The 25,912-nt window shown below is 40.2% G+C and overlaps 3 protein-coding genes across 3 annotated transcripts; all 3 read right to left on the bottom strand.

The window, feature by feature from the left end:
* Nucleotides 1-2,702: 2,702 nt before the first annotated feature.
* LOC116798593 (olfactory receptor 1020-like) lies at nucleotides 2,703-3,638 on the bottom strand. The gene has a single exon (XM_032711107.1). It carries the CDS (start codon nucleotides 3,630-3,632, stop codon nucleotides 2,703-2,705), a length of 930 nt encoding a protein of 309 aa, XP_032566998.1. The 5' UTR covers nucleotides 3,633-3,638.
* Nucleotides 3,639-9,182: 5,544 nt separating this feature from the next.
* On the bottom strand, nucleotides 9,183-9,999 carry LOC116798521 (olfactory receptor 6Y1-like). Its single transcript, XM_032711017.1, is given in 2 exon segments — nucleotides 9,183-9,909; nucleotides 9,911-9,999. Coding segments are annotated over 2 exon segments (816 nt in total).
* Nucleotides 10,000-21,130: 11,131 nt separating this feature from the next.
* LOC116798520 (olfactory receptor 6B1-like) lies at nucleotides 21,131-21,926 on the bottom strand. The gene is given in 2 exon segments (XM_032711016.1): nucleotides 21,131-21,878; nucleotides 21,880-21,926. Coding segments are annotated over 2 exon segments (795 nt in total).
* Between the last annotated feature and the right edge of the window lie 3,986 nt (nucleotides 21,927-25,912).

The following is a 25,912-nucleotide window of genomic DNA, read 5'->3' as shown; positions in this document are numbered from 1 at the left end:
AAGTCATTGAAAGTTAGAAAGTGTTAAATAGTGAAAACAATAACCTTCTGGGGAATACATCTGCCTACATCCAGCACTGTGCCCAGGGCTGTCCTCACAGCAGAACTGCTATGTGGAAGGGCCAGTTACCAGTCAGATCTGGACACCTCCAACAGCTGCAGCAAGTATCCCATTCCCCAGCTAGCTCAGTCAATGGAACGTGAGACTCATAATGTTGGGGTTGTGTGTTCAAGCTACACTTGGAGCACAGAAGAGGACTGTTATGGTTTAACTCCACCTGGCAACTAAGGAACCCGGAACTTGCTACTCCTCCCCACAGGAATGGGAGGGGGAGAATGAGAACAGTAAAAGTGAGAAAACTTGTGGGTTGAGATAAAAACAGTTTAGTAATTGAAATGAAATAATAATGCTAAATCATAATGAAAATAACAAAAAGAGAGAAATAAAATACCAGAAACACAATGGTGTTAATGCAAATGAAAACAAATGCTCAACACCAAATTACTGATGCCCGGGCATTCTCCAAGCAGCAGCCAACCTTCCTCCTAGTTTTATTGCTGAACATGCTATCATGTGGTAAGGAATATCCCTTTGGTCAGTTGGGGGTCAGTGGAACCAGTTGTGTTTCCTCCTAATTTTTTGTGCACCCCCAGTCTCCTTGGTGGTGGGGTGATGTGAGAAGCAGAAAAGGCCTTGTCTCTGTGTAAGCAATGACTGAAACATCCCTGTATGATCAACAGTGTTTTCAGCACAAATCCAGAACATAGCACCCTATGAGCTATTTGGAGGAAAATTAACTCTATCCTAGAGAAAAATAGAACAGTCACAAAGCAACCTTGGACTAGAAGTCAGGAGTAGTGCACAGACCTGTGTTTGTACGAAAAAAATCAGTGTCCACCTGTTCTAGCCATCCTGCTTGGTACACAGGACCTAAAATGTATGACACGGAGGGATGATGTTCGGTGCTTGTGCCTACCTCATCTCCCATTGCCCTAGGACAGCTGTGTTGGGCACACCCTTAAGGCTGGAAACCAATGCATTTCCATACCCATTATGATCCAAGAATGAGTCTGGATTTGCACAAGAGAATAAAGATGATCCGTTCCTGCTCGCTTCTTGTCAGGGAAGTCTCTGGATTTGCTGCAGTGTGAAAGCAAATGTCAATTCTTCAATATCCATAATAAACGTGTCTAGTATAGAGTTAATTGGTCTTGCCTGCAACCAAGCTAATTTTGAGAAAACCACAATTATACTGCAAGCCCTGACAGGAGGAAGTTGACACAGTGCTACAGATAAAGAAATATGGTCTTGGCATTGCAATTGGCGAGTCCTAGACTTTGTGTTAGCTCTGCAGACCTCAGGACTTGTCTTGCTCTGCTTGAAGAATGACTTGGAATTATTACCGGGCTTATTTTTGTCATAGGCTTTGTTTTGGGCAATGCAGTGATGCCTATAAGAATGTGAATATGTTTCTGTAACAAGGACATAATAATAATTAGTTATTATTCTGTGTAGACTGAATTCTCTATCTCCCAGAAATAAAAATGAAATAGAGTGTATTTCGTTTATGTGACAAGGTTTTGGTGACACAAGGACTGCAGAGTGGCCTTTGTGAAAACAGACCAGAGGCTCTCCCCATCTCAGACAAAGACAGTTTCAACTGGCTCCAAAACAGACACATCGCTGCCCAAAACTGAGCCCATCGCTGACACTGGTTGCACCTCTGTCAATAATATATTTAAGAAAGGTTAAAAACACTGTGCAGCAGCTGTGTGAGAGAGGGTCGAGAAATGTATGAGAGAAATAGCCCTTTGGACACCAAGGTCAGTGAAAAAGAAGGAAGAGGAGGTGCTGCAGGGATCAAAGAGCAGAGATTCCCCTGCAGCCCATCGAGGGGACCATGGTTTAGTGTCCCCCCCAGTGCAGCCCATGGAGGTCCATGGTGAAGCAGATACCCGCAATGCAGGCCATGAAACCACCATTGTTCAATTGATGTTCACTAAAGAAATGCAGCCTTGTGAACAAGGTTGCAGAGAAACACTAAAAGACAAAGCTCAGCAAGAAGTGTCTGTGTTGGCAATCGTTCAGCAGAAACAAGCTGTCTGCAACCCTAGAAACAGGAGCCCTCAGGGAGCTTGGTGTGCTGCCCTGAGAGAGGCTGAAAAGGAGCAGTGCAGGGGGCATTGTGGGTGTGCTCTGTTTCAAACGATGCAGCTGATAGGAGCTGAGCCACAGGAATGGCCCAAACAGTGACCAAAAGCTGAACTGTGTTTCATTAGCTTGAAAATACATTTTTTTTTCACTTCAAAAAGTACATATACAATTTGAAAATACATATTACTTCTCATGCCCTGCATATGCTAATGAAGTAAAACCTTTCTGTATGAGTACCACTTCATGTTTTTTAACTACCAGATGTAGTGGTAACCAGAAGGGACCCTTTGCTGAGGCTTGCTCTAAATTACAGCTCAAATGGATTGTAAATGCCTAAATACAGTTAAACAAATCCACACCTTCATCTGATCTAGATTCTCTTAGGTTTTTTTGTATCTCCTGCTTTCATCCATGACACTGACCATCTAGAAACACAATAAACTCTTGAAAGCAAGCCCTGATGTCCTCTGATGTCCCTTTTTTTACATTCTAAGCACCTGTCTGTACCAAATTGGTCACTGTGGTGATTCTCAACCTTAGTAAAGGTGCTAAAAAAAACCTTTCTTTTTTAATTGTTTTTTCAGAGACCCTTTTACCTCCTTGTTTCGAAGGGTGTAGATGAAAGGGTTTAGCATGGGAATAACGACAGTATAGAAGATCGAGATGGTGTTACTTTTGTCGGGTGAAGATGTGGCCCCAGGCTGAGCATACATGAAGAAAACTGTCCCGAAGAACAAGCAGATGGTCATCATGTGAGAAGAGCAGGTGGAGAAGGCCTTGTGCCTGCTTTCAGCTGAAGGCATTTGGACAATTGTGATGATTATGTAAGCATAGGAGATAAAAACCACCAAGGCAGTGCCCACAATAATGGATCCGCACACAGCCAGCATTACTAGTTCATTGATAAGTGTGTCTGAACAGGAAGCATGCATCACTGCAGCAACATCACAGAAGAAGTGGTTTATTTCTTTGGGCCCACAAAAGGACAAACTGAATGTAAAGCCTGTCTGGATGGTGCAATTGATGCAACCTGACAGATAAGAGGCCATCACCATGAAAACACAGAGTCTTTTATTCATAATCACTTGGTACAGCAGTGGATTGCAGATGGCGGTGAAGCGATCATAAGCCATCACAGCAAGAAAGAAGGCTTCTGTTGTACCAAAGAGAGAGAAGAAGAACATTTGTGAAGCACAGCCATTGTAGGAAATGTTTCTTCTGTCCAGTGAGAATATCAGTGTTGCTCTGGGAGTGATGACAGAGGAATAGAAGATGTCCAAAGTTGACAAGTTCTCTAGGAAAAAGTACATTGGAGTGTGCAGTTTGGAGTTCATTCTAATGATGAGTATCATGCAGACATTTCCTACAACAGTGACAGCATACATTATTGAAAAGAGAACAGAGAGGAAGAGTTGTGATCCTGGATGAGATTTGAACCCAACCAAAATGAACTCAGTTATCTTGGTGTGGTTTTCCATTTTTTTTTTCAGATGATGTTCCGAAAGGAAATTAGGATGCAGTGGATTTCAAGTGGTTTGCCTGGAGAAACAGTTAGAAGAATAAGACAAACAGCGAGATATATCAAAGATAAGAAATATAAAAAATAGACAGATGGAAAATATTAGAAAATTGATTAATCTATCATATCTGTATATTTTCGTAAACTATTTGTAAATTAATTTTTAAAAATTTATAAACTAATTACCCTGTGATATTATCTTCAGTATAATGAAACACTCTGCATGCAGCTTATCTAAAACTATTTTAATTTAATCAACTAGAAACAGACATTTCATTCTACAGTTAAAGACCTATTTCAGGTTTAACTGGGTAGGAAAAAGTCTTGTCCTGAGATTGCAACTAGCCCACAAAAGACTGTTCTCTCCTAAACAAACAAAAATAAGAATATGCTCCTTCAGATGATGCAAAACAATTAAAAATATATATAAACCAAGAAATGCATTTAAAGAATGTGGATTTTTTTAAAAAAAACCAAACTATTATTAAAAAAGCTAACACTTCTTTATATGAGAAACTGAGTTTTTTCTTTTTTTTAATAGTACTTGAAAGAAACCCCTCAAATGTTGAGATTTCTGAAATAAATTTTCTCTATTCAAATGTTAATTCACGCACTAATTGACAGAATGTTTCAAGTAATTCCTTTTCTGTTCTATTTAGTAGTTTTATTTTCGTAAACTGGGTGTCATCTGAACTAGGCTTGAATACTTTCAGTGGGTTGATGCCTACATTAGAACTCATAGTTTAGATTACCTTTAAATTCAGAAATAAGCACTCTCACTTTAGAATATTTACATAGAAGGTATGAGTAATGTTTTAAGATTTTCTGGTTTTCTCCACTGACCTAAAGGGAAGTCCAACTCAGGCATAGCTAAATATTCTGTAAGTATAAAGATGTACATAGATGTATAAAACTGAGTGATAGGTATCCCCATCCAGTTACTGGTATTTTGTTTGGTTTGCTGTTATTTCCATTAGATAATTTTTCATAACCCACATGTATCTAAACTTTTTAAAACACTGAATTAATTTTTAACACAACACTTCAGCCATTTCTTTATTGTCCTTGAAATGTACCCTTGTCTCTGGGTGCCCTTGGAAGCTCTATTTACTTCCTTTGTTCTTATTTACCCGTGCCTTAGAAAAGGGAAATAAATTTGGAGAAGGAACTTCTCTTTGTGTAAGCTTGCTCTTCAGATATTTTGGCTAGTTTCTCTTGGGATTTTTGTGTACAGGCAACTCAAGTTTAGACAGTAAAGGTCAATCATCTAGTCAAAGCTTTTTCAAACCTGTTGTCTATAGCTTCCACTAATGCTAAAGCTTCCCCTATTGTCGAAAGAGAGAAACAGATGCATCCACAGTTTTATTCTTCTACCCCCACCATACTTGTTCAAAAAAGGAGAAAAACGGTCCCTTAGAGGTATGTGTCTGTGTTAAAGGAATCAAGCTAGCAAGAAAATAATAAGAAAAAAAGAGATACTTTTGTCCACAATAATGGAAAGGAAAATTTCAAAATTACATGTCACTGTGGTCAGCCATGTGATGGATGTGTGATCTTGTCTGAGCTAACTGACCTTATATTTAAATTATTATTTTTATTCTGGTTTTATGTGTATCCATCAATGATTTAAATGTAACAGATGTAAACTTCATAATAATCAAACATATTGTCAGCTGAAAGGTATGCTACATGCTATCAAAAATTGTTTAGTTGAAATAACAATTACTACTGCTCTAAGTAAACGTCTTTTTAAAAGAGACTAACAAAAACCTAAGCTAAGAATGAAGATGCTGGAGCTACTTTTATAGCCAGTGAGAGGGGAAGATTTTTGATTCCTCTGAGATCTGAAGAATCTCTGGAACTGTCTCTTGGTTGATGAAAAACAGAAAGTCTAGAGTGTAGACACGTTAAATACGGGCTTCCTGTTAGCAGACTTACTTTCTAGAAGAACTAACTGTATTCATAAGTCCTTATTACTATATGCTATGTAGTCAAAAAAAGAGGAAACAACTATTTTTAGTCCAATTCTATCACTACATTTAGCAAAACAAAGCTCAGACTTCACAAACCACAATACACATACCTTGTAATACTGTGATTAAAGCCAGGTTTGTTTTCTGGAATTCAGATTTCTTGAACACGTTGTCAAAATAATTGAACGTATTTTCTACTCTACTAATTTTTCAGTAGTCTCTTGGTAATCAATACATCACTGACCTTTCATCTCACTGGTTCTAAGGGTATTCTCCTTAGCATGTTGCTTATATATACTTTAATAGGTGTGCATAAAACTGCTAGGGATTTAATTTCTAGAGTCTTGGATCTTCACAGCAGACATCTGAACCTCAAATGAGATATTTTTCCCTTGTGCGATTTGTCTTTGCCTGCGGAAGAAGAAAAACCAAGAGTAAAACACAAACAATAAAGTCTAATGCTGCTTCTGTATCTTTTTTACCCCTGCTTTTTCACTGTTTCTTATATAGAACTCTTCCTGCTCCTTGTAGGTCTCTTTCTGCTAAGTAAAACATCGTGGACCTAATCAAAACCCTATTAACCATTACAATCTGTTTCCTTCCAGATTATGGAAATAGAACCGACACCCTTGCCTTCTCCCCAACCAATATGTTTCTCTTCGCTAACCAAAACCAACTTTCTTCTAAATATGCTCTCTTCTCAGACTGGGAGGGAAAGTGTGCTCATCACATTAGAAATGTGATTCACATTAGTGTCCAACCTCTAATGGAAAACTGATCTGGAACCCAGAAACCACTCCAGGAAGAAAAGAAGCATCTCACAACTCCTGTGTGGACACCCTAGGACATGCTGCTGTTTTTCAACAAGCAAACTTTTATTCTTCTCAACACAGGAGAATCACATTTATTTAAAGCAGACTATATTAAATTTTTGTTGTTTTGGTATGTAGTTTTAAATAAATCTACATGAAATAGATGTTTCTCTTCTTGATATAAAAGCTTCTCAAATTTTGTGACTCATGATAGATCAATTTCTTCTAAAACCAGACTATTTTACATTTGCATACATTCCCATCAGCTCCCAGAGACAGAAAGCAAGATTAAGAGAGATAGTAAGGGTCTCAAAATCTAAAATTGAACTTCCAGTCTTACCTACATTACTTGTGGGAGGTGACTTACTTACACCTAACATTGAATTTACAAAAGTGTTTATTAGGAAAGCTGTCAGACATAAACTTTTAGATGCAAGAGATAACCTGTATTCTCAAAAATATTGTATTTTTATAAGACTTTTCTGTGTTTTCTCTTTTCCTAAGAACACTTAGAAACCTCTGTTATCTAATGACACCATTATTAGTGTACCTAAACCCCATAATAATTGGATGATAATCCTCTTCACAGTGTGTTTGAAAGTTTTTCTTGACATTAATTTCAAAACAATCACCTTCAGATCAGTGCCTTAAAACCAGTGTCAATGTGTGTAGCCAAATCACTGTATTAAAGGAACTTCACACCTTGCAAAATTTAATACTTCAATGGAAAACTCACTATGGAGTACTGAAATGCTATCATTTGCACTTTATAAACAAAAAACCGAAATAAGAGAAGAAATAGATTAGGTGATTATTGGTGTATAAATAATTTAATATACTGTAATAAGAACAAAGTTACCTGACACTGTGCTGATTTTGGCTTGGATAGAGTTAAATTACTTCATAGTAGTTTGTATGGGGCTAAATTCTGGATTTGTGATGAAAACAGTGTTGAGAACACAGGAATGTTTTAGTTATTGCTGAACAACCCTGGCACAGTGTCAAGGCCTTTTCTGCTTCTTGTACAACTCTTCCAGCGAGGATGCTGGAGGTGGGCAAGAAGTTGTGAGGGAACACAACTGGGACAGCTGACTCCAACTGACCAAAGGGATATTCTCAACTATATAGCATCATGCTCAGCAGTAAAAACTGGGGGAAAGAAAGAGAACAAAGGGATGTTTGGAGCGATTGCATTTGTCTTTCTAAGTGACTGTTATTCATGATTCCTGTTTTCTTAGAGATGACTGAACATAAAGGCATATGTTATAGATAAATAGAATAAATATCCTTTAGGGTGATAATCCATATGCATGAATGGTAAAGGAGCCTAGGGTAGTTTGCCTAGATGTCTAAATAGACATTAGACTTCAATGTCTAATTTTTAGGTATTTTTAGAGGAATCTATATCTACCTGTATCTGTCGCTATTGATCTTTAATGCAGATCTAAAGAATTACTTGATTTTTTGGCTCCTTTCCAATCGTTCATATTGTAATGTATATTCATATTGTGTCAGTTACCTATTTTCTCATCACAGATTTTCTGCTAATACCTGTTATACAGCCAGCATCCTACATTTCTGGTGATAGCTTCCCATTATGGTTAACTTCAGGCTGTTCTTGACACCTCTCCTTAACCTTGTACTCAAGTCTTCACAAAGGTCTGATTTGAAACAATTTTATCTCTGGCGATACATGGCAACAACATGCATAGGCAAGTTCTTCCAGCAAGTGTCTTGCGGTTTCTTCCCTGGAAAGCTGGATGTTTCATGAACTGCAAAATCTGAAAAGGCCATATGCTAATAAAGAGCATAGAATATCAGAAACTACAGTCTCAGTCATAAACTCAAACCCATATTTAATATGACCATATAGGGGTGCACTTGGCTGACAGATTTATTTGTTTGTTTGTTAGAGAATATTAAATGTTTTGAAACACTATGATATTCTGAACATGGAGTAGTTTTCTTAGAGGCACCATTTCACCAGATGATCAGTGTTTAATTCAGTCTTTCCAGACTTGTGCATAAGATCATGACTCCTGCTGGAATACTGCTGGATCCAAGGCTCATGCAGTCTGAAGAAAACATTGAAGTGATCTGTCCTTTCAGTTGTATCTGAATTTCTTCGTGGAGCAAATTATTTGGTGTGCAAAAAGGATATTCAGGGCCCCAGGGTTCTGTTGACAGAGGCCAAGTGACAGTTGCAGCTTGGGCTACTCACATTATGCTTTCTCTTCCACTATTAAAGAAAAGTTGTCTTCTTCAGAGGATGGGTTCATTTTATCCTACACCAGCTATCTAAGAACGTTAAAATTACTCATCCTTTTCCACTGCCTATTCATTTCAAGGGACAAAAATGGAACCTCAGAGTAAATAAATCGGATGTAGGTATCTGATTTTTACATACATTTTGCAATGTTTACTGGACCTAGTAAACTATCTAGGGAAAACAAATCTGGGGTCCAGTTTCTAGCATTTCCAAAACTTCTCTTGAAAACTGGAACAGTCATTCAACTGGAGACTTAAGAATGGGTAACAACATAGATTCTTTGGGGGAAAACAAACAAAAAAAACCCCAGTCATCTCAAATCAAAGCCATAGTATATACATAGATCTAACTTAGATTTATTAAGCTCTAGTTCAGGAAATATGGGCACTGCATGCATGAATAGGAGAGTTTCACTTCGGCATGGATTAAAGTCTGGACCTCCTGACTTTAGCTCATCAGCACTGCCAGTTGATCTCCACAAAAAAAGCCCCTTCTCCAGGAGTCTGTATTTGATTTCTCAGATGTCTTGTGCAAGTAAAGGTCTTTCCCAGAGCAAACCAGACTTCCTTGTTTCTAAAACAATATATAAGAGGATTCAGGAGTGGCACAACTACTGTGTACAGGACTGATACCAACTTGTTAGCACTGTAGGTATGCACAAGCTTAGGATGGGCATAAGTGAAAAGAGTGGTGGAGTAGAACAATAACACTACAGTCAAATGGGAGCTGCAGGTGGAAAAGGCCTTTTGCCTCCCCTGAGAAGGGATCTTCAACACAGTGAACATGATGCAAGTATAGGAGGTCACCACAGTGCAAAGAGGTACCATGATGACCATCAGAGCCAAGATGAAGTCCACTAGCTCAGCCAAAGAGGAATCACTGCAGGAGATATTCAGTAAGGGTGAAATATCACAGAAATAATGATTGATTTCACCTACATCACAGAACGAGAGCTGGGCTATAAAGCTCAGCTTGATAGAAGAAGTGGTCAAACCACACATCCAACAACCAGCTATCAACTGAGCACAAAACTGATGATTCATGACGAGTGAGTATCTGAGAGGTTTGCATATGGCCAAGAAACAGTCATAGGCCATAACAGCTAACAGAATATACTCAGTACAAACGAAAGTCACAAAGAAATACAACTGTGTTATGCACCCCTGGAATGAGATATTTGTCATGAGAGAGGATGTCTATAAGCATCTTTGGCTCAATGACAGAAACATACCAGATCTCTAAGAAAGACAGATTCCCTAGGAAGAAATACATGTGTTTTTGCAGACTGTGATTATTTCGGATTATGAGAATGATAAGGAAGTTTTCCAACACAGTTGATAAATAAGCCAGAAGTAAAGCAGAGAAGAGAAGCAGCTGCAGTTCAGCAGTGGTGGGAAAACCCAGGAGAATGAAATACATGACTTTGGTTTCATTCCTCCCACCCATTCTGTAGAAGAAAGATGAGCTTATCCACCTGCAAGAAATTAATACAATGAAACTAACTACACAGGCTTAAATTCATAGCAATGTTACACCACCATTTAAAGACATTGTAAAAGTTCAGACACTTTGTTGCTGCGTTTTTAGAAACCAATTTTTTCAAATCTATCTGCTCAATTCAGACTTTTTAATTTTAAAAACTAAGGTATGCTTTTTACTTTATATTTCATGGAGATAAATAAGCATTCCAAGTCCTGTCTCATCTAAGATGCGGATCTAAAATAAGCTAGATGAATGATGCTATGATATTGTCCATCCAGTATAAAGAAATTATAGGTTATGAGCTTATAGGTAGACATTCACATTGCCAATGTTTTATTTTCTGCATCTAAACATTTCTGAAGTTATACCACGTATATCCCATGAACTGTGATGGAATTGTGAAGTCCTACAGGGATATATTCAATTTGATATTTAAAAAACCCTCCAAACATATCTGAAGGAGCCCATTAGAGGTTTCTATGTCTAGCTCTGAGGAGACTTATGTGTACATAAAGCTTATTGAGATAAAAGGTCCACATAGCATCTGAGATACAGCATAAGTGCAAGCGAATTATAATTCTGGGTCTGGTTTGTTTGCAACTAACTCAGATTAATCCTTCAGAAATAAAAACAGCCCCACCTGTGCTATTAAAAACAAAACTGTTCTCAACCTTCTGTAGTGGGAATTCAAGTAGAATCCACTGCCTTAGTTGATCCTAGAGAATATGATCAATAGGGTACAGAGGAAGTGTAGACTGTTGTGTCAGTTGCATGATTTATACTAACACAGATAAAATGACCACTTTATTTACCTTTGGTGTCTCATGAGATTTTATTAAGAAATTATAGATAGCCTCCCAGTGGAAGCAATCACAGAAAGAGGAGGGATTGTTTCCTCTGTGATTCCACGTGGAGTAGAAGTAAGAAACTCTGAAAATGTCTAACATTTCTTTTCTGAGACACTGAAGAACTAAATAATACCAGGTAGTGTCTATTGATTTTTGTGGGGCAGAGGAAAATAAAAACATACCCTGAGGCAGAGGACATGGCAGTCATCTACCAAAAGCTAATGCAGAAAAATATTTTAGTGTCCTATTCTCAATCTAGAGCCTTAATTTAGTGTTTTCACCTACACTGGAGTTACTTGTACAACTTTCAGATCTATAAATAGCCAAGCTATGCATTTTCTGAATAGTACAATGTAGAGGCGTGGCTAAAGGCACAGAGGATGTGCCCAGGTACAGAGCCAAGAGAGCATGCCCCAGAGTTAGTAAACTGATTGGTTAAGAAAGTCACGTGGTATGTAGGGATATAAGGACCGGGAATTTTGAAATAAAGGCTTTTTTGTCCACACCACCGCACGAGGAGCGTACTTATTCCTTGTTATACAAGGACCCCGCCGCTACAGTACAATACAGTACAAATATTATGGTGAAATGATTCCTCCAGTAGTGTGAAATACCTCCACTGGAATAGACAGACTCAGTTTTTTAAGTTGCCTGATCCTGTATATCTGTCTCCCTTGATGACACTGACATATAGAAACTCAGTTTAGTGCCTGAGTACCTGTTTAAGTACTCACAGTTACGTACAATAATTATCAACTAAAACCCCAGTGTCAAAATGGAATTTTATACATATATTTACATTTAATTATATGTTAGATATAGGATTCATTTGTACCAATTTAAACACCTGATATGCAAACATTTAAGACTGAGTTCAGCTGCCTAAGCACAGCAGTTCAGTGTCATTTGGGATGTTCTCAATTCTTACTTGTTTCCACTTAAAGGGACTCAAAAAGAGGATAGCCACACGAATCCAGGAAGCAGTTTTGGTAGTGTGGTGGGTTTACCTTAACTGAACACCAGGTTCCCACCAAGACTTCTCTATCACTCCCCATCTTTGACTGATCGGGAGAGAGAAAATATAATCAAAGGCTCATGGGTTGTGATAAGGAAAGGGAGAGATACCTCACCAATTGTCATCATGGGAAAATCAGACTCAACTTGGGGAAATTAACTGAATTTATTACCAATCAAATCAGAGTAAGATAATGAGAATAATGGAGATGATGGACTCTCTCTGATCTACCACTATAGCCAACAGCTATATACAGTACAGATGGTAAGAATATGGCTAGTCTTTTTTTGTCTGATGAGGAGAATGCTGAGAGGTGACCTAATAGCAACCTTCAGCAAGTCCAAGGTGAGCTACGAGGATGACGAGATGAACATCTCAGTTGTGGCAGAAACACTCATCATGGCTGGGCTTCGCGAACGAGGAATCAGGAAAGGTCTCTACCCACATTTGTTACAAACACGCTGGTGGCTAAAAAGGCCAATACGAGACAGGCATGTCCGATTGCAAAAGGCACAGCAGAAAGACTCCTTAGATGGTAAATTCTGCAAGGCACGATTCTTTCTGCACTGTCTTTTCTCCTCAAGGGTGATCCTGCGTGCTTTCTCAAAGGCATCAGCAGCGTTATAGATGGCGTGTCTCCAGACCTCCCGATTTGAGGCCAGAGTAGACCAGTTATGTTGATCAATATGGCCAAGGCTGAGATGTTGTTTCAGGGAGTCCTTGTATCTCCTCTTCGGGGCTCCTCTCATGCGGCAGCTGGTGGCAAGTTCACCGTAAAGCAAGATCTTAGGGAGGCGGTGGTTGGTCTTTCATCCTTGAGACGTGCCCTGCCCAACGCAGCTGTGTTCTCAGCAACATGGCCTCAATGCCTGTGACTGCTGCTTGTTCTAGAACAGATGTATTGGTCACATAATCTGACCAGTGGATGTTTAGGATTGTACGGAGGCAGCGTTGATCAAAGTGTTCTAGGAGTCGCAGGTGGTGACAGTAGATGACCCATGATTCAGATTCATACAAGAGAGTAGTCAGCACTATGGCTCTGTAAACACTGATCTTTGTACTTTTCTTCAAGTGTTTATTTTACCAAACTCTTTTATGAAGCTTTCCAAAGGCACTGTATGCCTTTGCTAACCTGTTGTCTATCTCCCCGTCAGTCTTACTGTCCGAGGAGATAAGGCTACCTAGGTAATTAAACTGCTGGACTGATCTGAGCTCTGATTCGCCAGTGGTGATATGGGGATGATGGAAGACTTCCTGAAGTGCTGGTTGATAGAGAACTTCTGTTTTCTTTAAACTGACTTCCAGACCAAAGAGCTCAGCAGCGTCTGCGAAGCAAGATGTTAAACACTGCAGAGCTGCTTCTGTGTGAGCAACAAGGGCGGCGTCATCAGCATAAAGCAGCTCCCAGACAAGATGATTTAAGGTCTTAGTGTGGGCCTTCAATCGCCTTAGGTTGAAAAGGCTTCCATCAGTACGGTATCGAATGTGGATACCGTCCTGATCCTCGAGGTCTGCCATGGCCCTTTGGAGCATCCTGCTGAAAAAGACTGTGAATAGGGTTGGAGCGAGAACGTTCTTTCTTAGAAAGGGCTCAGAAAGTGCATTGCCATATCTGACTTGGCAGTGCTGATCCTCATGGAGTGAGATGATAATTTTGAGGAACTTGGGGGGACAACCTACGCATTCCATAGCAAAATCTGCCATAGGCCTTTTCTACTCACAGTATCGAAAGCCTTGGTGAGGTCAACAAAGGTTACATAGAGACCTTTGTTCTGTTCCCTACACTCCTCTTGCAGTTGTCTCAGAACAAACACCATGTCTGTGGTACTCCTGTTGGCTCTGAAACCACATTGGCTTTCAGGTAGAATTCCTTCTGCTACAGTGGGTATTAGTCTGTTTAAAAGTATTCTTGCCAGGATTTTGCCAGCAATGGAGAGCAGAGAGAGTAATACCATGGTAATTTGAGCAGTCTGATTTAGTACCTTTCTTCTTATATAGGGTGATGATGACTGCATCTCGAAGGTCGGATGGTAGTTCGCCTAGTTCCCAACAGCATAGTAAGAACTCGTGAAATTTAGCATGGAGTGCGTGGCTCCCGTGTTTCCAGACTTTAGGTGGAATTCCATCAACCCCAGCTGCCTTGCCGATTTTCACCTGCTGTATGGCCTTGAGGGTCTCTCCTAAATTGGGGGCAGTATCCAATTCATACTTCACTGGTTGTTGTGTGACGGACTGAATGACTGTGTCTTGGACTACACAATTGGTACTGAAAAGGGTCTGAAAGTGTTCAGACCATTGATTCAGAATGGAGGTTTTATCTGTTAGAAGTGTTTGACCATTAGCGCTGAGTAGAGGACTTTGAGCTTGGTATGTAGACCCGTATGCTGTTTTCAGGGCTTCACAGAACCATCTGTGATCGCCCGTGTCTGCGCATAATTGTGTTTTTTCGGCTAGACTGATCCACCACTTGTTCTGGATGTCACGGAATTTCTGTTGGAGTTTGCTGCATGTGATACGAAAAGCTGTTTTTCTTATGTGACAGGTTGGCAGAGCAAGGTGTGCTTGGTGGGTGGTTCTCTTCATCCTCAACAATTCCTGGATCTCTTGAATGTTCTTCTTGAGGGAGAACCCTAAGGATTCTTCAGAGGACTGCTGGATGCGGTTTTTAATATGACGCCAGAGTGTTACAGGAGAACTATCTGTAGAATCTGTGGAATGGTTATCAAACCTAGTTTGAAGATTAGCCTGGAATTTGTTTCTCACTGTGGCTGATTGTAGATCGTTGACTTGGAGTCTCCTCCTTGGGATGCTGCCCCTTTTAGGTTTGAATTTAAGACTGAGGTTAAGTTTACAGCACACAAGTCGATGGTCTGTTTGGCATTCTGCACTGGGCATCACACGGGTATGGTGGACATCACGGACATCTCTCCGTTGCACCAAGACATAATCATTGAGGTGCCAATGCACCCAATCTGGGATGCATCCAGGTTGTCTTCAGAGTATTTTTCTCCTGAAAGATAGTGTTAGTAATGGTGAGCTGTTGCTCCGCACAGAATTCTAGTAGAAGTTGACCATTATCGTTGCAGCTTCCAACACCATGCTTACCTAATATTCCTTTCCAGGCTTCAAAATTCTTTCCTACTCTGGTGTTGAAATCGCCAAGGATAATGGTCTTGTCATCTGCAGGCACCTTTTGGGTAAGGCGGTGCAGGTCGGTGTAAAATTTATCTTTTTCAGCAGGGTCAGCTTGGAGAGTTGGGACATATATACTAAAGAGGACAACGTGTTGCTTGTTGTGTAGTGGAAGGCATAGGGAGATAACGCCATCAGAGTGACCTGACAGCAGATTTTCGAGTTTTGGAATGATAGAGTTTTTGATCATGAAGCCGACTCCTGAGATACACTTTTCGGTTCTGGGCTTACCAGACCAAAAGAGTGTGTAACCAGCACCATGTTCTCTGAGGCTACCTTCCTCGTGAAGGTGAACTTCACTGAGAGCAGGTGTATATGCCTTTGTCTTTTGATCTTTGTGTGACTGCATTTGTAGAAGATGTCGATACAGGGCTTTGCAAAAGTGGGTAAAGCCTTCAAGCCTGCGCAATGGATTTTTTAGGTGAGACACAGTATGTGCTGAACTGAGTCCACCTTTTAATCCTAAGGTTCATCTGCCAGGGCCGAGCGAGCTTGGACGGTGGCAGCGAGGTCCTCAGGATGTAGGTTTAATTAGAGTGACCTTCTCTTAGATGGATGGCCTTACAGGGCTGAACGAGCTCCATCTGCCGGGGTTTGGAGTTGTCCTTCTCTTTAGTGTGTTCTGGGCTCCCCCTCTTGTCTCCCACAATGGCACAGTCCGCATCGGCGAAGCTCCCCCTCTCTTGCTCCTTTCCGTGCCTGGGGCCAGGCCCGAGCACCCGGGGCCAGGCCGCGCCGTGCCAAGTGCACAAGGCCCGGGGCTGAGCCGGGCCGGCAGAAACACTAACATAGGGCAAAAGCCACAAACTGCAATTTATCAGGGTACATCAGGAGAAACTTTTTTTATGTGGAGGGAAATGTAGTGTTTGGCAAGATCATATCCAGAAAATGATTGAATCTCTATGCTTGAAGGTTCTGGTTCTGTTATCCCAAAGGGGTCTAGATCTACATCTACAACAGATAAAAGAGTTGAAGGGAAAGAAGCCTTTAATGTAGGGAAAAGAATGACTTCCTATGAAGATAGACAGAGCAGCGGCCTGAAACCAACACCAGAAAAACTGCAAAGCTACTGCCTCCTACAGTGAAAGGACCTGTTTATAAACACATTGTACCTCTCTCCTATTTAATGCAGATAATTTTGAGATTTTTTGTATTAAGAAAAGTTCATAAACATTATATATTTTACAACACGGTCTGTTATTTAAGTTTAAAAAACCTGTTGGTTTTTGTGAGTAATTAGTAAGTCCAGGTAACAAAACAATGTTGGGAGAAGAGACCTGATTCTATGGCATTGAAAGGGGAGTATTGGGAACTTCCGTAGGGTGAAAGATATTAAAAGATACTGAGAAAGGGCTGCTGTCTTACAAGGTGTCACATACTAAGGATGTAGTTATCATATAAGATTGCAAAATTAGCAAAACCAAAGCAAATGTTGAAAAAACCACAAGACTTACTTGTTTATTTGGAGGAAGGAAAAGGAGAAAAAAGGAATATAGCAAACAATATCACTAGGGCTATTCTGGGATCTGTGTTGAGTAGCCCTGTACTTAGTCAGTACAGCCTGGTGCAGGACAACAAATGTGTTATTCTGATCATAGGGTGTGTTTGACTTTATTTCACTGTCAGAGATCTGGAGTGATTTCTCTAGTGCTGGTCAGGGAAGAAGGGAGAAACTCCTTCCCAGAAGGCAAACTAAGCTTTTTATCAGACTGCCTCTGGTAGAGATGGACCACATGAAGCTGGAATTAGAACCGCAAGCCTTCATACATACTGTGTTCTGTGACCTTCCCTAGTCCCACAATAGGGAGAAGATGAGAATTTTAAGTGTAGGAACCTCTGTGACTGCCTGTATAGATAAGGCAAAACAGCTTCATCCTCTGTGGCTGGAGTAAACCTTGAAGGCTTACATGGCATTTGAAAAGATGAATTGGAAGTCAACACCTGTATATTCACAGTGAGCACTAACATGATCAAATTACAGGTATGGAACAGAAAAATAATGTGCATGACATGCAGCTGTCTTCTGGGTAGTTAAAAGCTTGTGGATTAATTGATCCTCTGTGTGTAACTTCTGTAATACAATTCAGGCAGAGCCTGACCATTCTAAAAGGGATGGTTGACAAAATGAAATCTAGGCATTCTGAGCCACCTAGCCAGGGGAACTGAATTGCTGTATACAATATTTAATTGTCAAGCATTGCCAACCACTGTAAAAATAAAGATGAATGTCTTATTAAAAGAATTTTAAAATAAATGTTGACTTCACTTAAAGAGAGGATCATATTTGAAAATGCAAAATCATAGCATCTTAACATTGCTGAGGTTGGAAGAGTTGGTCAAGCCTTGCAGTTATATTTGCTCTACATGTCAAGGTTTTGGTAGCAGAGGGGCCTCTGTGAAAAGAGATCAGCAGCTACCCCCCTGTCAAACAGCCGGTTTCAGTCAGCTCTGGAACAGACTCACTGCTGCCCAAAACTGTGTGGCAGATTTGAGAGAGAAGAATGAGAAAACTGTGAGAAAAGCAGCCCTGTAGACACCAAGGTCAGTGAAGGGGGCAGATGCCCCATGTGCAGGAGATTCCTCTGCAACCCATGGAGGACCACAGTGTAGCAGACAACTACACTGCAGGTCACAGAGGGCCCTGGGCTGAAGGAGGTGGAGATGCCCTGAAGGAAGGTGCAGCCCATGGAGAGCTTGTGTTGTAGTGTGTAGCTTCTTCTCTTTACACTAGCTCAAGGTACTAAAGAACCGAAGGCTCTCAAAACATCGGTTAGGTGAAGTTTTGGAGCCTTGTGTATTTTTAAAGGAATACTTCCAGTTGAACTTGTGGCTCTGGGACTGGTGTCTTAAGAGCATATATTGTTATTGTGGATCTCTCTCTGTTTCACTATAAAGTGCTATTTTTCTGACTGTCTCTGTCTAAAGCCTATATTGAGTATTTAGTGAATATAGGACTCTTCTGCAATGGAACACTGGTTCTTTCTTCAAACAAAACAGCAGTGGTGCTGTATTTAGCACCCATTTGACTTGGATGCAAAGATCTCTCTCTTGCTCTTTCCACATGGCCCAATACTCTGACACTGTTGCTGTCTTGACATGGTCACAGCCAGCACAGCTTCAGGAGAGGAAAATCCTGCTTATCAAACCTAATTTCCTTCTATGACATGATAACCCACCTAGTTCATCAAGGGTAATGTAATATTTTTGAATTTCAGTAAAGCTTTCAATACTGTTTCTCCCAGGATCCTTCTGGACAAAGTGTCCAGACCACAGCCAGATAAACACATCCTGTGCTGAGTGAGCAATTGGCTCATGGGTTGAGCACAGAGGGTGACAGCGACTGAGGTGACATCAGACTGGCACCTGTCACTAGTGGGGCTCCACAGGGCTCCATTTTGGGCCCTCTGCTCTTCAGCATCTTCATCAATGACTTGGACACAGGACTGGAAGGGACACTGAGCAAGTTTGCTGAAGACATAAAATTGGGAGGAGCTGTTGACTCCCTCAAAGGCAGGAAGGCCCTGCAGAGTGGCCTCGACAAATCAGAGGGCTGGGCAATCACCAACCTTAGGAAGTTCAACAAGGGAAAGTGCCAGATTCTGCACCTAGGATGGAGCAGACATATGGGAATGAGACCTGGGGTTCCTGGTCAGTCACCGCCAGCAGTGCCCTGGCAGCCAGGAGGGTCAACTGTGTCCTGGGGGACATCAGACCCAGCATGACCGACTGGGCCAGAGGGGATTGTTCCACTCTGCTCTGCCCTGGGGCAGCCTCACCTGCAATATTGGGGCAGTTTTGGGCACCACAATATAAGAAAGCTATGAAGCCATTAGAGAGTGTCCAAAGGAGGGCAACAAAGATGGTGAAGGGCCTTGAGGGAAAGGTGTGTGAGGACACTGAAGGCATTTGGTGTGTTCAACTGGAGAAGAGGAAACTGAGGGGAGACCTCACTGCAGTTACAACTTCCTGGGCAGGGGCAGAGGAGGGGTAGACACTGATCTCTGCTCTGTGGGGACCAGTAACAGGACCCCAGGGAATGGCCTAAAGTTGTGTCAGGGAAGGGGTTCCGATTGGACATTAGAAAAAGATTCTTCCCCCAGAGGGTGGTCAGGTACTGGACAGGCTTTCGGGGGCAGCAGTCACAGCAACAAGGCTGACAGAGCTCAAGAAGTATTTGGACAATGCTCTGAAGCACATGGTGTGACTCTTGGGGATGGTCCTCTGCTGGGCCAGGAGTTTGACTCAATGATCCTTGTGGGTCCCTTCCAACTCAGCATATTCTGTGATTCTGAGATCATTACTTGCTTCATTTTGTCTGTTCTCTATCCTGTACGTGCAGAATAGAAGCTCAGTACCATGTAGAAGCATAAAAATCACAGGCTGTAAAGTAATTCTTACCAGTTTATAAAAAATATGAACTTTCGGATTAACTATTACAGTATTTTCAGCCTAGTGAAGGGTCACAGGAAAGCAATAACATTGCAGGACCTTGTCTTTGGAAATGCAGGAATCTTTTCCGTAGCTGAACAAGACATCAATGTAGTTGTGTAGGAGGTGTGTCCAAGGCACGGGGCACATGCCTGGGCAGAGAAGCCCAAAAGAACATGCGCCGACATAGACAACCTTATTGGTCGAAGAAGTCACATGGTTTTAAGGGATAAAACCAACACTGAATTTGAAATAAATCTCTTTTTTCACCACTCACGAGGAGCGTTTTTCCTTATTATATAAGGACGTGCATGCCGCTACATAGTTGCATCAGAACTGTTTTAGGCACAACATCATTCTAAATAAATAAACAAACAAGTAAAAAAACAAATAAAGTGGAAAAAAAGGATCCCTTAAAAGAAGTGCATATTAGGATCCATGGGGGAAGACACATGGGGGAAATTGAGAAGTTCACATTGTGGAACAGAGAAATGGCAGTGAATAGCACACAACAGACTGATAGAAGACCTGAGTGAACAGATGCAAAAGGCTTTGCAGTAGGTCACAATCAAGGAATTAATTGCTCATTACCATGGTCAGCTTCATCAAAAGGGGCCTGTCCACAAAGCTTATCAGGGTATATCTGACACTATGATATGTTTAGCAAAATGGCCACAGATCACTCCTTAGAGTAAATTAATTTATCGGTACAGATGTTGACAAAGGCAGTAGATATGCAGTCAATCTAAAATACATAAAATTCCAAAACAACTGCATGTTCAGTCATATTCAAACTAAGACACAGTGACTTCAGCAGACTATATGAGAGAAATTATTGAAAATGGCCTACATAAAAAGGGGGGGAAAGTTATTTTATTTGCAGTGTAGAGTATTTAAAGTCTTCAATTTATTTTGATTATTTATTTCAACCTTTCTTGAGAAGTCAAGCTTCCATTCCACAGTAAACGCCTTCTTACCTTCTACTGTTACTATCTTCCAGTAGGATTGATTCAAATTCCTGAGCTTCTTGCAGAATATGAAACAGTGTGGAGTACCCTGAGACCTCTCCTTTTGGACTGGCAGATATGATACAGGAACTGCAGAAAAGACTCTTCTCTTCTAAAATCACAATTGTAAATTTGTAAAGCAGAATACCCAAGGTCTTTAAAACATTAAGCAGGTGCCTGTAGTTAGGCATATGCATCCCACCTTAACTGTCAGATATTGCCTGAATTTGGATCATACACTATTAACAGAACATTTAAATTGTTTTCTCAAAGCCATTGATCTATGATATCCCAGACATGTCCTTTTGTTCCCTGAAGTGCATGTCAGTCAAAACAGATAAGGGGTCATATATATGTCTCAGTTTCTTGAGTTATCCAGCATTATTATGATTGCAGATCTAAGTACAACCTAAATATTAAAACCTTTCCTTCTAACTCTCGCACATTCTGTCAATAGGAACTATCTTAATGGTGGACAGCAATGGCTTGAAATACCTTGGAGAACATCTGCCTAACAATGAAGATTTTTTCAAAGCCACTTTAACCTCCTGGTTCCTTAGGCAGTAAATGAAGGGATCTAGCATGGGATATACAGTAGTGTACACAGTAGATACCAGTTTGTTGAAGTAAAAAAAATGGATTCTTTTGGGTCACGCATACATGAACAGAAAGACTGAAAAGAAGACGACTACAGCGAGGTGCAAAACACAGGTGAAGAAGGCTTTCTTCCTGCTCTGGGGTGTGGGGATATGCAAGATGCTGCTGATGATGCATATATAGGAAATAATTGTGACAGAGTGTGAAACCAGCAAGATAAGTAAGACCAGGATGAAATTCACTGTTCCAGTCACCATCATGTCCATACATGATATATTCAGCAAGGGTCTGATGTCACTCCAGAAGTGCTTGATGATATTGGAGCCACAAAAAGACATCTGAGAGATGAAAAGTACTTTCAGCATGGAGATAAAGAAGCCCATGAGCCAGGAGCATGTGGCAAGTAACATGATGACTGAATAGCTCAGGGGATTGCAAATGGCCACGTAACAATCATAAGTCATAACTGCAAGGAAGACACACTCAGTACAAATAAGGGAGCTGAAGAAGTAAAGCTGCATCAGACTGCCTTCAAAAGATATATTCTTGCTTTCAACAAGAAAGTTCACCAACAGTAGCTGGGATGTACCAAGCCTCCTGGAAGGAGAGGTTGCTGAGAAAGAAACACATGGACTAGTGGGGCAGGTAGTTCATCTGTATGAAGATAATTGAGTATATTTTCCAAGAAGTCAGCATGTAGACCACTGTCCTAGTTAGAACAGCTGGGACCAGTTCATCATTGTATGGGTGTAACCCAAAACTGTGTATTCTATAGCCTTCCATACCGTTTCCCAGAAACTGTTATCAATGAACCACTTACACCATCTGCCCATAGAGCCTGACTCCTCAGGCTATAAACTAGGTGTTAAGAGGCCTGTGAGATAGGAGGATGCTCTTGTCCTCACACCCTTTGTGGAGCTCCGCGCCCTGAGGGAAGTGCTGGGCATTCCTGCCTGAACAGGAGAATATATAATCTTAGAGTCTTGGAACTTTTTTAACCACTCATGGGATCCAGAGGAAGGCTGCAGATCACCACTCTCAACCAGACTGCAGACCACCACTCTCGACTGGACTGCAACCACCACTTTTCAACCAGACTGCAACCACCACTCTCGACCGGACTGCAATCACCGCTCTTGACCAGACTGCAACAGCACTCTCACCAACAAGTTTTCTTCTCTCCTTTTACTTTGGACTCAGGGGGCCCAAAGAACACCACTCTGTTCATGCCCCAGGGTGCTGGGTTATACATTTGGGTTTTGTGGGTTAAAACCAATTGTTTGTCTGTATAATCGTACTTATGGTATTATTTTATTAAACTGTTATTCTGATTTATAATCTCTCTTTTGAGTTGAGTTCATTTCCCCTGCTGGTTTACCTTTAAACTAGCACAACCACCAGGAATATTACAAAGATCAACATCTGAAATTCCATGGTAATTGGAAATCCCAAGATGATAAATTCCTGGAAATTTTTTTTAATCCTTCATGACAAAGGGCAGAGCATAAGTTTCAGAGAAAAAGTAAAGACAATGAAAAAGAAAATGGATTAATGTTTTAGAAATCAAAGAAATAATGAGAAGAACTGCAGAGAAAGAAAAGAAAAAATGGCAAGATAGAAGAGAAGAAGAATGATAATGGTAAGAAAAGGAAAAACGTGAAGGGAGGGAGAAAAGGAAGAGCATTATTACATTCAGATCATACACCATTTTGAAGATATGAAGGACAAATTCAATATGATATTTTGGTATCTGGTTCATAATTAGTGGCCTAGATTATTAGTGAAATCCATGGGTGTTTAATGCCCATATAACAGCTGGATGCACAATTCTCTTTAATTTGCAGGGGATGCTGAATATCCTGGATGCATCTGTATGACTTTGATTTCCAGAACTAAGCCCAATTGTCTAAGTCATTCCAGCACTGCCTGTGAAGTAGAGTTTGGTTCCTGCTACATTTTCACAGCATAGGAAGCCTCAAGATATTCACTAAGTGAAACAGATATTTCCATAGAGCATCATGGGTTATACTAAATAAAGCTCTCCGGGAAGATGAATTATGTTTTGGAGGAATGCATTTCATTTCTATGTCTGTGTCTCTTCCACTCCCATACCCTGTTTTGCTATTTCTCTATTTGTCTGTCTTTATTTTTTTTAATGATAATTTTCATATACAATTCTTAATTTCTACAAATCAAAATTGAAAAGACAAAAACCCCCTCAAGCTGGAAACATTTATCTCCTTTAACCTTGCCATCCTGAAATCTAATATAAGATTTAAAATATCTTGTTTTAAAGTTCTGCTACTGTAATATTTTATTTCTTGTTAAAAGCAAAGAAACAAACCACCTCTTCTCCCTTTCCCAGATTTATTAGAGAAGAGCATATAATAAACTAGATTTTCAGTGATGAAAGAACATTCATCCTCATAAGACTTGCTGACACTGAAACATCACTCCAGGTATTGTTAATTTAAAATATTTTTTACCTGCAGAAGTGGTTATATAGAACATAACTGAAGACTTACAATGTGCAAACTCAAATAGCTTTGTAACCATATTACTGTTAGCTTTTATTACCATGAGAAATTCCACAAGTCTAAAAAGAAGCTGAAAAATGTTTTCTTTTTTTCGTAGCCTAAATTACATTATTAACCAATTTGTCTCCCTGGCACATATATTCAGTACTTCCTGACCTGGCCAATATTAATTCTATTTATGAAACCAGGGATATCTGGGTGTTTCAAATTTCAAATTGTTCATCTTACACGTCAGTCAAATCTCTAAATAAGCAATTGCAAGAGAGTGACTCTCCTAAGTCAAATACAATGCTTACATTTGTCTGTCACTTGAACTGGAGTAAACATCTGAGCTACCTTAACGTAACAAGACTATATTGAAAAGCTGGAATTCATCTAATGAAATTTAGATAGCTATCAGTTTAATTATCCAATACACAATAGAGTCAGCTTGTTTTATTTCTAGGAAATATAAATATACAGGCATTTCCAGGTAGTACTTCTCCCATTGAGAAGAAAACAGGTCAGAGGAATTATTCCATAGCCACATCTATTCCTCTCTTCCTCGACTCTATAAGCACATATCAACAAGCAGCTCAGAAGCTTACATATGTTGCTCACTGTAGTTCCTGTGTGTACTGTACACATTGAAATACCAGTGGATAAATTCCTCCTTGGAAGGACGTGATTGCCCTTCAAAAATTCCTGAAGAAGAAGAACTGTATTGTCTCCTCAGTTCAGCATAAGACTGCATGAGATATAAGTAATTACTCATGGGATTGCAGTGTTTACTCTGCTTGTGTATAAATAAGGGATCCGAGAAGGAAAACCATGAAGACTAATTCTGGCTTTCTGATGCTTTCTCTGCAGCACTTGCTGTTCAGGAAACAAAACAATAACCTAACTTAGCTGCCGTGAAATGTTTTCTGGAGGTGATTATTCCTCACTTACCAGCTAGCGATTCTCCCTATGAACAAGTCACTGACAGAAATTCTTCAGGAACTACACAGAACTATGTAATATGAATCTGTACCTGAGTAGTTATCTATTATTGTGCCTATATGTTCAACATATGTGCCTATATGTTTCCACAAAGCATATACCCCTGCAAGTGGAACTAATTTGTCTATACATTCATGTATAGAGGTCTGACATCTCACTCAAGACCTTTGGCAAGACCTTAACTTTTCTGGAGAGAAGGACATTTGAAATACAACTAGGCATCTCTATCTGTGTAAATTAATGTCTTTGTGCAAGAACCTGCTGCATTTGTTACTTCATGACCTCTTTGTCTTTTCTCTTGAATTGCTTCAAGTTCTTCTTGACCGTCTCCTTTGAACGTTACCTCGGGAAAGATCAGGACTCCTACAGGTCCAGTGTCTGTTTAGATACCATATGGCATCAGAAATGCTGTTAGGTGCCTGTGTTTAGACAACTGATTCTTCTTCAGTGCTTATATCTCCTCATGCAATACAGAAGGACCAGAGGAAAATAGCACTTGAAAATCAGGAGGCTCACTTAGCATTTAAAATGGAAATCAAACTATGCAAATTAACCCTCTTCCCCAAACTTAAAAGTTTGTTTTGTGAATCACAGTTACTTCCCAAAGTTATATTCAAAGTTAGCAACAAAGGAACTTCTCAGTGTTGATTCATGTTCTCCTATGGCAGCTATCTAAAATGACCGATGTAATCTGAATTACTGAAGTTCCCATGCTAATCCCTGTGAAAAAAGGTTGGCATAACTATTTATTTGCTGCCTCAACTTCTTTGAAGTTCATTTTAAGTTGGATCAGAGTCAGAATGCAATATTGTTCTTTGATACACACCAAAGATATAATTAAAGGAAGATGATGATGTTTATTGCCTTTTCTACTCCTCAGGAATGATGTGTAACAAGTTCAGTAGAAATACCTTCTTTTACATTCATGTAGTATGAGCATTCATTGATGTTAGCTGAACATGCAGATTGACTCAGGAGAAGGAATTCTTAACCATTGATGTTGAAAGAAAAGCATAATACCCATTTCTGTCAAAGTCTTATAAGACTTTCATAGGATACAGAAAAATTCAGTCAGAAGACTATCTTCCAAGCATTATA

The sequence above is a fragment of the Chiroxiphia lanceolata genome, chromosome 26 (assembly GCF_009829145.1).
Source record: "Chiroxiphia lanceolata isolate bChiLan1 chromosome 26, bChiLan1.pri, whole genome shotgun sequence".
Taxonomy (NCBI): domain Eukaryota; kingdom Metazoa; phylum Chordata; class Aves; order Passeriformes; family Pipridae; genus Chiroxiphia; species Chiroxiphia lanceolata.
The sequence above is the reverse complement of the archived record's forward strand: the minus strand, read 5'-3'. Positions and strand labels throughout refer to the sequence as shown.